Genomic DNA, 12,016 nt, shown 5'->3' on the forward strand with positions numbered 1-12,016 from the left:
ATGGGCTTGGGCATGGGTATGGGCCTGGGCATGGGCATGGTCCTGGGCATGGGCCTGGGCATGGGTATGGGCCTGGGCATGGGCATGGGCCTGGGCATGGGTATGGGCATGGGCCTGGGCCTGGGCATGGGCCTGGGCATGGGCGTGGGCCTGGGCATGGGTATGGGCCTGGGCATGGGTATGGGCCTGGGCATGGGCCTGGGCATGGGTATGGGCCTGGGCATGGGTATGGGCATGGCATGGGTATGGGCCTGGGCCTGGGTATGGGCATGGGCCTGGGCATGGGTATGGGCCTGGGCATGGGTATGGGCATGGGCATGGGTATGGGCCTGGGCCTGGGTATGGGCATGGGCCTGGGCATGGGTATGGGCCTGGGCATGGGTATGGGCATTGGCCTGGGCATGGGTATGGGCCTAGGCATGGGTATGGGCCTGGGCCTGGACATGGGCCTGGGCATGGGCCTGGGCCTGGGCCTGGGCCTGGACATGGGCCTGGGCATGGGCCTGGGCCTGGGCATGGGCCTGAACATGGGCCTGGGCATGGGCCTGGGCATGGGCATGGGCATGGGTATGGGCATGGGCCTGGGCATGGGCCTGGGCATGGGCCTGCGTATGGGCCTGGGCATGGGCCTGGGCCTGGGCCTGGACATGGGCCTGGGCATGGGCCTGGGCCTGGGCATGGGCCTGGACATGGGCCTGGGCATGGGCCTGGGCATGGGCCTGGGCATGGGCATGGGTATGGGCCTGGGCATGGGCCTGGGCATGGGTATGGGCCTGGGCATGGGCCTGGGCATGGGTATGGGCCTGGGCATGGGCATGGTCCTGGGCATGGGCCTGGGCATGGGTATGGGCCTGGGCATGGGCATGGGCCTGGGCCTGGATATGGGCCTGGGCATGGGCCTGGGCCTGGGCCTGGACATGGGCATGGGCATGGGCTTGGGCCTGGGCCTGGGCCTGGGCATGGGCTTGGGCATGGGTATGGGCCTGGGCATGGGCCTGGACATGGGCTTGGGCATGGGCGTGGGCCTGGGCATGGGCCTGGACATGGGCCGGGGCATGGGCCTGGGCATGGGCATGGGCATTGGTATGGGCATGGGCCTGGGCATGAGCCTGGGCATGGGTATGGGCCTGGGCATGGGCCTGGGCATGGGCCTGGGCCTGGGCATGGGCATGGGCCTGGGCATGGTTATGGGCCTGGGCATGGGCTTGGGCATGGGTATGGGCCTGGGCATGGGCATGGTCCTGGGCATGTGCCTGGGCATGGGTATGGGCCTGGGCATGGGCATGGGCCTGGGCATGGGTATGGGCATGGACCTGGGCCTGGGCTTGGGCCTGGGCATGGGCGTGGGCCTGGGCATGGGTATGGGCCTGGGCATGGGTATGGGCCTGGGCATGGGCATGGGTATGGGCATTGGCCTGGGCATGGGTATGGGCATGGGCATGGGCATGGGCATGGGCCTGGGCTTGGGTATGGGCATGGGCCTGGGCATGAGCATCGGCCTGGGCATGGGTATGGGCCTGTGCATGGGCATGGGCCTGGGCATGGGCATGGGCCTGGGCATGGGTATGGGCCTGGGCATGGGTATGGGCCTGGGCATGGGCCTGGGCATGGGTATGGGCCTGGGCCTGGACATGGGCCTGGGCATGGGCCTGGGCCTGGGCCTGGGCCTGGGTACTGGCCTGGGCATGGGCCTGGGCATGGGTATGGGCCTGGGCATGGGCCTGGGTATGGGCATGGGCATGGGCCTGGGCATGGGCATGGGTATGGGCCTGGGCCTGGAAATGGCCTGGGCATGGGCCTGGGCATGGGTATGGGCCTGGGCCTGGACATGGGCCTGGGCATGGGTCTGGGCATGGGCATGGGCATGGGCCAGGGCATGGGCCTGGGCATGGGTATGGGCCTGGGCCTGGACATGGGCCTGGGCATGGGCCTGGGCCTGGGCCTGGATATGGGCATGGGCATGTGCCTGGGCCTGGGCATGGGCATGGGCATGGGTATGGCCCTGGGCATGGGCCTGGGCATGGGCCTGGGCATGGGCCTGGGCATGGGTATGGGCCTAGGCATGGGTATGGGCCGGGGCCTGGACATGGGCCTGGGCATTGGCCTGGGCCTGGGCATGGGTATGGGCATGGGACTGGGCATGGGCCTGGGCATGGGCCTGGGTATGGGCCTGGGCATGGGTATGGGCCTGGGCATGGGCTTGGGCATGGGCCTGGGCATGGGTATCGGCCTGGGCATGGGCCTGGGCATGGGCCTGGGCCTGGGCATGGCCCTGGGCCTGGACATGGGCCTGGGCATGGGCGTGGGCATGGGCATGGGCATGGGCCTGGGCAGGGGTATGGGCCTGGGCATGGGCCTGGGCATGGGTATGGGCCTGGGCATGGGCATGGGCCTCGGCATGGGTATGGGCCTGGGCATGGGCCTGGGCATGGGTATGGGCCTGGGCATGGGCATGGTCCTGGTCATGTGCCTGGGGATGGGCCTGGGCCTGGGCATGGGCATGGGCCTGGGCATGGGTATGGGCATGGGCTGGGCATGGGTATGGGCCTGGGCCTGAGCATGGGCCTGGGCATGGGCGTGGGCCTGGGCATGGGTATGGGCCTGGGCATGGGTATGGGCCTGGGCATGGGCCTGGGCATGGGTATGGGCCTGGGCATGGGCATGGTCCTGGGCATGGGCCTGGGCATGGGTATGGGCCTGGGCATGGGCATGGACCTGGGCAAGGGTATGGGCATGGGCCTGGGATGGGTATGGGCCTGGGCCTGGTTATGGGCCTGGGCATGGGCATGGGCCTGGGCATGGGTATGGGCCTGGGCATGGGTATGGGAATGGGCCTGGGCATGAGTATGGGCCTGGGCCTGGGCATGGGCATGGGCCTGGGCCTGGATATGGGCCTGGGCATGGGTCTGGGCCTGGACCTGGACATGGGCATGGGCATGGGCCTGGGCCTGGGCCTGGGCCTGGGCATGGGCCTGGGCATGGGTATGGGCCTGGGCATGGGCCTGGGCATGGGCCTGGGCCTGGACATGGGCCTGGGCATGGGCGTGGGCCTGGGCATGGGCCTGGATATGGGCCGGGGCATGGGCCTGGGCATGGGCATGGGCATGGGTATGGGCATGGGCCTGGGCATGGGCCTGGGCATGGGTATGGGCCTGGGCATGGGCATGGGCCTGGGCATGGGCCTGGGCATGGGCCTGGGCCTGGGCATGGGCATGGGCCTGGGCATGGGTATGGGCATGGGCCTGGGCATGGGTATGGGCCTGGGCCTGGGCATGGGCCTGGGCATGGGCGTGGGCCTGGGCATGGGCCTGGGCATGGGCATGGGCATGGGTGTGGGCCTGGGCATGGGTATGGGCCTGGGCATGGGTATGGGCCTGGGCATGGGCCTGGGCATTGGTATGGCCCTTGGCATGGGCATGGTCCTGGGCATGGGCCTGGGCATGGGTATGGGCCTGGGCATGGGCATGGGCCTGGGCATGGGCCTGGGCCTGGGCATGGGCATGGGCCTGGGCATGGGTATGGGCATGGGCATGGGTATGGGCATGGGCCTGGGCATGGGTATGGGCCGGGGCCTGAGCATGGGCCTGGGCATGGGTGTGGGCCTGGGCATGGGTATGGGCCTGGGCATGGGTATGGGCCTGGGCATGGGCCTGGGCATGGGTATGGCCCTTGGCATGGGCATGGTCCTGGGCATGGGCCTGGGCATGGGTATGGGCCTGGGCACGGGCATGGGCCTGGGCATGGGCCTGGGCCTGGGCATGGGCATGGTCCTGGGCATGGGTATGGGCATGGGCCTGGGCATGGGTATGGGCTTGGGCCTGGGCATGGGCCTGGGCATGGGCGTGGGCCTGGGCATGGGTATGGGCCTGGGCATGGTTATGGGCCTGGGCATGGGCTTGGGCATGGGTATGGGCCTGGGCATGGGCATGGTCCTGGGTATGGGCCTGGGCATGGGTATGGGCCTGGGCATGGGCATGGGCCTGGGCATGGGTATGGGCATGGGCCTGGGCATGGGTATGGGCCTGGGCCTGGGCATGGGCCCGGGCATGGGCATGGGCCTGAGCATGGGTATGGGCCTGGGCATGGGTATGGGCATGGGCCTGGGCATTGGTATGGGCCTGGGCATGGGTATGGGCCTGGGCCTGGGCATGGGTATGGGCATGGGCCTGGGCATGGGTATGGGCATGGGCATGGGCCTGGGCATGGGCCTGGGCATGGGCCTGGGCATTGTCATGGGTCTGGGCATGGGTATGGGCATGGGCATGGGCTTGGGTATGGGCATGGACCTGGGCATGGGCATGGGCCTGGTCATGGGTATGGGCCTGGGCATGGCCCTGGGCCTGGACATGCACCTGGGCATGGGCCTGGGCATGGGCTAGGGCATGGGCCGGGGCAGGGGTATGGGCCTGGGCATGGGCCTGGGCATGGGTATGGGCCTGGGCATGGGCATGGGCCTGGGCATGGGTATGTGCCTGGGCATGGGCATGGGCCTGGCCATGGGCATGGGCCTGGGCCTGGGCATGGGCATGGGCCTGGGATGGGTATGGGCATGGGCCTGGGCATGGGTATGGGCCTGGGCCTGGGCATGGGCCTGGGCATGGGCGTGGGCCTGGGCATGGGTATGGGCCTGGGCATGGGCCTGGGCATGGGTATGGGCCTGGGCATGGGCATGGGCCTAGGCATGGGCATGGGCCTGGGCATGGGTATGGGCATGGGCCTGGGCTTGGGTATGGGCATGGGCCTGGGCATGGGCATCGGCCTGGGCATGGGTATGGGCCTGGGCATGGGCATGGGCCTGGGCATGGGTATGGGCCTGGGCATGGGTATGGGCCTGGGCATGGGCATGGGCCTGGGCATGGGTATGGGCATGGGCCTGGTGGAGAGCCTTTGCAAATCTTGGCAGCTCTGTGGTCATTTCTCTCCCCTGCATTCTTCTTTGTCCTGTTCTTCTCAGAAATTCCTTATTCTGCACAGTGGTTTTCTTTAGTGACCGGTGGACCAAGAACCCGTTGTATTTGCCCGCATCCGGTTTGCTATGGGTCCTGGGGAAGGTCTTGCCACTGCCCTGCCCCAGAGCAGCAGGGATTTGGATGTGGCCACAAGCTCCTGGGGGCTTGCTGGTCCTAGGATGAAAGGGTAAGAAAAAGAATAGGCCTGGTTTCCAGGGGTCGACCACAGAGATGCGCTGCATCAAGGAGCCTATGAGTGTGGTCATGGTCCAGCTTTCTGCCTAGTTCACTCCTCCAGCATCACTCTTACACGTCCCCCCTGGGTGCTGTTATAGGCTGCACTACTCTTCTAGCACCAGGACGGCCATGGGTGAGATGTGCCGACAAAAACTGGAAACCCAGTGGGATTTGAGTGGGGAGGTCCTGCTCTCGGACCTCAGAGCAGCTCAGTCATTTAAGAAGGAATATTACTTTACACCGACATGTTGAACGACAACGATGTGCAGCGTGTCACACTCAGCCGTCCCAACTGCGAGGACGGGCGTGGGAGCAGTGCCCTGGGCGGCCACTTGTGACCGGGAGCTCTGCTTGGTGGGAGAGATGAGATTGCGTCTTCCATGAAGTAAGACTGGGAATCCCCTTCGATGGGATCCTGGGAGAGAGAAGATACCAGTCTGGAGCCATCACCCTGATGCTTGTTCTGCTCAGGCCAGGCTGCGTGCTGGCCTGCAGGCATGGGCTCTGAGCTTGTGTTCTAACAGGGGGAAAGGACTCTAACAGATGAGGGTGAAGGATAAACTTATCTAACCGACAGGCACAGAAATGAAACGTAACTCCTGAGCCTTGGGGATTGCTTGTTGCAAACTCGCAGTTCGCCTGCTCTGCAAGCCGCTCAGGAAGCAGCAGTGGCTCACAGCCGGGCTGGGGAGGGCCTGGGGGCAATGGGTTTGGAAACTGCTTTGCTGCTCAGCGCCCATCAGCATCTTTTCCCAGGACCCAGGCTCTAGGTGAGCAGGTGGTTTCTGAAGCACTGGGGTGGGGACCAGGGAGAGACTGGGGGTAATTTGCAAACGTATTTGGAAAAATGGGACTTTCCCTAGAAAATGTTTTGGAAAACACCGGCTTGGGACTACGTGGTCATCAGGCTTGAGCTACCATTTAGAGCAAAATTAATGGTGATGTTTGCCATTTTCTCCTTTTACTGAGACTTGCATTTTAATTTGAAGAAACTTCTTTCCTTTAGTACTGTAACATTTTTGAAACTGCCATGCTGCCCATAAGAGAAAATATCTTAAGTAAAGCAAAACAGAAATGAAAAAAAAAGGTAAAATTAACAACAATGAGCCCATTATTCCCTTGCATTTAAAAAAGACATGTGCTTAGTAGGCTTAATAAGGGTCACAAAAAAAATCCTTAATTTTGGATGGTGTAGTTGTTTTCATTTGTAAAAATATTTATTATTTGCATTGTGAAGATTTTTTAAAGTAAGCTAGACATAAAGATCTTTCTCTATATCCACCTGTATTTATAGCTATTTATCTCTGTATCAATCAATCAATCAATCATGTTGGTAGATTCCATCGGTAATGTATGGAATGCTAAAAAATTATAACAGTAAAATATAATGTAAAGATTTAAAATAGTTTAAAAAACTTTAGAAAGAAGGACATATATAGTACAAATTGGTTGATTAAGAATATAGATATAGCCAAAACCGGTTTGGCTCAGTGGATAGAGCATCGGCCTGCGGACTGAAGGGTCCCGGGTTCGATTCCGGTCAAGGGCATGTACCTGGGGTTGCGGGCACATCTCCAGTGGGAGATGTGCGGGAGGCAGCTGATCGATGTTTCTCTCTCATAGATGTTTCTAGCTCTCTATCTCTCTCCCTTCCTCTCTGTAAAAAATCAATAAAATATTAAAAAAAAAAAAAAAAGAATATAGATATAGGAGAAACCAAGATGGTGGCATAGGTAAACACCGGAGATTGCTGCCTTGCACAACCACTTCAAAAATACAACTAAAAGACAAAACGGACATCATCCAGAACCACAGGAAGGCTGGCTGAGTGGAAATTCTACAACTAGAAGGAAAGAGAAAAGCATACCGAGACTCAGAGGAGGTGCAGTGCAGAAGTAAAATACAGAGGTAGAGAGGCGCATGCAGAAAGGGTTGGCGGCTGAGGACACGATTGTCTTTTTCAATCAGGAGTGAGTCTCAAGCTCTGAGCTCAAGTTCCGGGCGAGTCTCTGGGGAACCAGCCTCATATGGGAGAAACTGGACTGTCTGGCATCAGTTGGAACTCGAGGGCAGCTTTCTCTCGGGGTGCTTGCAGCAATTGCCGGGACACTGAGAAGCATGGACTCTGAGGGCAGGACTGAGAGCAGCCATAACTGCTCCTCTGCCCTCCCTGTTGATCCCCTGGGACCCCGCCCCGCCCAAGCCGTGCACGGAGTCTTTTGCATATGAAAGGCCCGGCCCTTTGTAATCTGAAAATTACTTAACAAACTGCAGCTGCCCCAAGGCCCCAGGGCAACTTGCATTGCTTTACAGCTGGCTTCTGCTGGGTAGCCTCAGGCAGAGGCTAGATTAGCACCTCCTTAGATCCAAGAGCCAGTGTACCCAGTGGTCAGAGTGGGACCATCCAATTACAACTCCTCAGATACATAAGGGACACACTCAGGGGGCAGACTCAGTGAGCACCAAAGCCCCACTGAAGCAAGTCTTGCCCCATAAGGGTGTCTTCAGCACAGAAGTTCTCCCACTGTAGACACAGCTGATTCTCACAGCCAATTGGCCTGGAGGTCAAATCCTCCCAGCTTTAATTACAACAATCAAGGCTTAACTACAACAAGACTGTGCACAAAGCCCACAAGGGGGTGCACCAAGAGTGTCCACCTCAGGTAATTGGGGAGGCTGAGCCACTGGGCCCTATAGGACACCTAGTACAAAAAGCCACTCTATCGACACAGTGAAGCATAAAAAATTGCGGAGACAAAGAAACAGGACACAAATGACAGAAATGGAGGAAAGCAAACTGTTGGATATAGAGTTCAAAACCACACTTTTAAGGTTTGTCAAGAATTTTCTAGAAACTGCTGATAAACTTAATGAGACCCTCAAGAAATCTAATGAGACCCTCGAGGTTCTGATAAAGGACCAACTAGAAATTAAGCATCCACTGACTGAAATAAAGAATATTATACAGACCCCCAACAGCAGACCAGAGGATCGCAAGAATCAAGTCAAAGATTTGAAATACAAAGAAGCAAAAAACACCCAACTGGAAAAGCAAAATGAAAAAAGAATCCAAAAATATGAAGATAGTGTAAGGAGCCTCTGGGACAGCTTCAAGCATACCAACATCCAAATTATAGGGGTGCCAGAAGAAGAGAGAGAGCAACATATTGAAAACCTATTTGAAGAAATAATGACAGAAAACTTCCCCTACCTGGTGAAAGAAATAGACTTACAAGTCCAGGAAGCACATAGAACCCCAAACAAAAGGAATCCAAAGAGGACCACACCAAGACACATCATAATTTAAATGCCAAGAGCAAAAGACAAAGAGAGAATCTTAAAAGCAGCAAGAGAAAGACAGTCAGTTACCTACAAGGGAGTACCCATATGACTGTCAGCTGATTTCTCAACAGAAACTTTGCAGGCCAGAAGGGAGTGGCAAGAAATATTCAAAGTGTTGAATGCCAAGAACCTACAACCAAGACTACTTTATTCAGCAAAGCTATCATTCAGAATTGAAGGTCAGATAAAGAGCTTCACAGATAAGAAAAAGCTAAAGGAGTTCATCACCACCAAACCAGTATTATATGAAATGCTGAAAGGTATCCTTTAAGAAGAGGAAGAAGAAGAAAATGGTAAAGATACAAACTATGAACAACAAGTACACATCTATCAACAAGTAAATCTAAAAATCAAGTGAATAAATAATCTGATGAACAGAATAAACTGGTGATTATAATAGAATCAGGGGCATAGAAAGGGAGTGGATTGACTATTCTTGGGGGGGAAAGGGGTGTGGGGGATGCAGGAAGAGACTGAACAAAAATTGTGCACCTATGGATGAGGACAGTGCGGGGGGAGTGGGGGGGAGAGAGTGAGGGTGGAGGGGGGGGGGAACGGGTCGAGGGGAGCTATGGGGGCAAAAAGAGGAACAACTGTAATAATCTGAACAATAAAGATTTAATTTAAGTTAAAAAAGAATATAGATATAGTTTATGGTGTTTAAACCACAATTATGAATACATTAGTAAAGATTTGGTAGGGCTGCCGCAGTTCAAAAGCCGCCTGGGAGGACTGGGTAACGATACCATTTCCTGGGCTCCAGCCCCAGAGGTTCCAGTTCCATGGGTCTGGGCGAGGCCTGGGAACCTGCATTGTTAAGAAGCTTCTAGGTCCTTCCGATGCAAGGGTGCTGCTCTAGAGAATTAGGTTGGCGGTTAGGAAGCAATATGGGGTATGGGAAGTGTCTGATCAAGGCTTTAGATATGACACTCAACTACTGGAGTATTTAAAGTAGCCAATGTAAATCTGAAAACACATTAAAAATATGTATGCTTTATTATAAAATGTTTCCAGCAGCCCGGGTTCTGTGATGGGCATCGCAGTGTAAGTGGGCGTAGGGGAACTTCGGACCACGTGTCTCTCTGTTATTTCCCCGATGACAGCTGCTGTGTTTCTCGTGTCCCACTTTTATCTGCTTGGGAAGGAAAAGACATTGGTCAATATTTGCAATTTCAGGAACATTTTACATCTGCTTTGTGCGTTGAGTTTTATGGTATCTAAGGTTGCGAAACATTTTCCTCCATAAACACAGTTAACGGGCAGATTAGATTGGCCCTCCTGACCGATTAGATAGGTCTGGTCTTCGCCTTTGATGAAAGGCAGCCAGAGAGCATGGGATGGAGCTTTCTAAAGGCCCCCAGTAGAAAGTTCGGGATTAATCCTAACTGCGGCAGCTGGGAGGAAGTGGGCGAGTTGCTGGTACTGTGACTCTTGTGCACCAGGACCGTGGAAAAACAGTCCATTTTCTCCCGGAATAAGCATGGTCATTGCTGCCTTGTATGAAGACATCACTCCATCGACCGAAAGGAAGATGCTCATGTGAACTCTGAGGTCACTCACCACCCAAAGGGCATCGAAGGCTCCTTTCATTTTAAGAAACATTATCTATAGAAGCAGCTTCTTTCTACCCAATCAGTTCTACATCTTTGCTTTTCCCTGCACCTGATAGTAACGTGAGAAGAAAAGTGGTAGCAGGTGCAGGTGAGAACTTAGTAGAGAAAAGGAAAAAAACAATGGCCACGCTCCCCCCAGAAAATGAACGATGTGGTGAACCGGGACTGCATTTCCTGTCTCATCCACGCACCCGGGGCAAGTCTGCAAGCAGGCTAATGGGGGAAGATGGCCGTGGGCGTGCGTGTCCAGGGTTTGGCGTGAAGGTAAGCATCTTAGTTTGTCCAGGCTGCTCTAAGTACTGTAGGCTGGGTGGTTTATCATCAGCCAGTACGTCTTTCTCACAGTTTTAGAGTCTGCAAGTCATAGGTCAGGGGTCAGCGTGGGTGGATGAGGGCCACCTTCTCCCCGCAATCACATGGCCAGCACGAGGGACCGGCACCAGCCTCACCTCATCCTACTTCCCTTCCAAAGGCCTGCCTCCTCAGACCACTGCAGAGCGGGGTTTCAGCAGTTGAAGTTTGGGGGCCACGAACATCTAGTCCATCATAATAAGTTTTCATGTCTCTCTGGGATGAATGGCTGGGTTCGCTGTGCAGGCCGCATGGGAACTGCATGTCTCTGACATCTGACACTGCCAAGCTGCTCACCAGAGGGAGTGGGTCCTTTCTGCCAGCAAAGAGTGAGGGGCCCTTCCTTCTCCCGCGGGTGCAGCATTTGGTGTTGTCACTATTGTTTACCTTAGCCATTCTGAGGGGTGTGTAGTGAAAGCTAATTGTGGTTTTAATTTGCATTTCTTTGATGGCTAATGATGGTAAACATCTTTCTGTGTGCTATCAAAAGACCCTCTTCGGGGACCTGTGTGTTCACATCTTGACCCATCTTGCAGTTGAATTGTTTATGTTTCTCCCAGTGAGTTTTGAGAGATCGTTTCATTCCAGATGTCCGTCCTTCGCTAGGTGTCTCCCAGTCTGAGCTGGTCTTTCTTCCTGCTTTACAGGAGCTGCGGCCGAGAAACCTTTGCCTTGTATGTCACGGGCATCTTTTTGAGGAATTAAAGTAACTGTTATGCTAACCTTTTCTTGTCCTGATTCACATCACTGTTTACAGTACTCTTTATTTCTCCTTCTGACCTGTACTTATAGAATAGAGAGAAAAAAAACATTTTTTTTTTCCTTCAAGGGAGATTATTGAGGAAATAGTTTTAGAAGAGAAGAAATTTCTTTGGGGGAATTCAGCCTGTGGTCTTAGCTTTCGCAGAACTAACCATAAAGATTCTTTTAATTCATGAAAAGAAAGTGGACATGATTTCAGCAGAGAAAACATGCCCCTGTCTGCGCCTTGGGGCTGCTGGGAGGTGCCGTCTGTATAAAGGGAAGACCATGCATCACCGAATAGTAGAGACCAAAGGAGTGTTCAGGGAGGAAAAAATCAGAGAGGGGCAAGAGGCTGCTAGAGGGCTGGTCACCTGGAGACCGAGGCGGCCAGGGCCTCCTGCACTGCAGCCACCGCTCGGAGAGGACAGCGGGGCCGAGGTAGCAGAGGGGGAGGCCAGGCCTTGCTGGGCATGGACAGCGCTCTGGATTTGGGGGGTGTTTGCAGAGAGTTTAATTAACATAGCCAGGTGTGGATTTTAATTTCCTGTCTCCTAATCTAGGAGATCTTATATCCTTTAACTAAAAATAAAGTCAAATCTGTGATCTAATCCTTACCACACTGTATGGAAATGTAAGCACATGTATGTATATACTGCATATCTAGGCGATTCTTACACTTGTGGGCTGCATTCATAGTAGACACTAGCTAACACATGTGAATGTTTTTAGGACATGACTTCCTCACTCTTTAAAAGGCTATTTCAGTGTCAGTCTGTCCCT

At 55.6% G+C, this 12,016-nt stretch overlaps 1 protein-coding gene across 1 annotated transcript in view; it reads left to right on the plus strand.

Annotated features, from left to right (window-relative positions):
* The first annotated feature begins 923 nt into the window (after positions 1 to 923).
* Positions 924 to 12,016, plus strand: part of LOC139022424 (uncharacterized) — a 98,728-nt gene continuing 87,635 nt past the window's right edge. Inside the window, exons 1-2 of the mRNA XM_070433582.1 lie at positions 924 to 1,083; positions 2,725 to 3,144. Coding sequence (XP_070289683.1) covers positions 924 to 1,083; positions 2,725 to 3,144 — 580 coding nt within the window. The remainder of the gene's footprint in view (positions 1,084 to 2,724; positions 3,145 to 12,016) is intronic.

This window comes from Myotis yumanensis, unplaced genomic scaffold, assembly GCF_028538775.1.
Source record: "Myotis yumanensis isolate MYYU_CA2020_CCGP unplaced genomic scaffold, mMyoYum1.0.hap1 SCAF_14, whole genome shotgun sequence".
NCBI lineage: Eukaryota > Metazoa > Chordata > Mammalia > Chiroptera > Vespertilionidae > Myotis > Myotis yumanensis.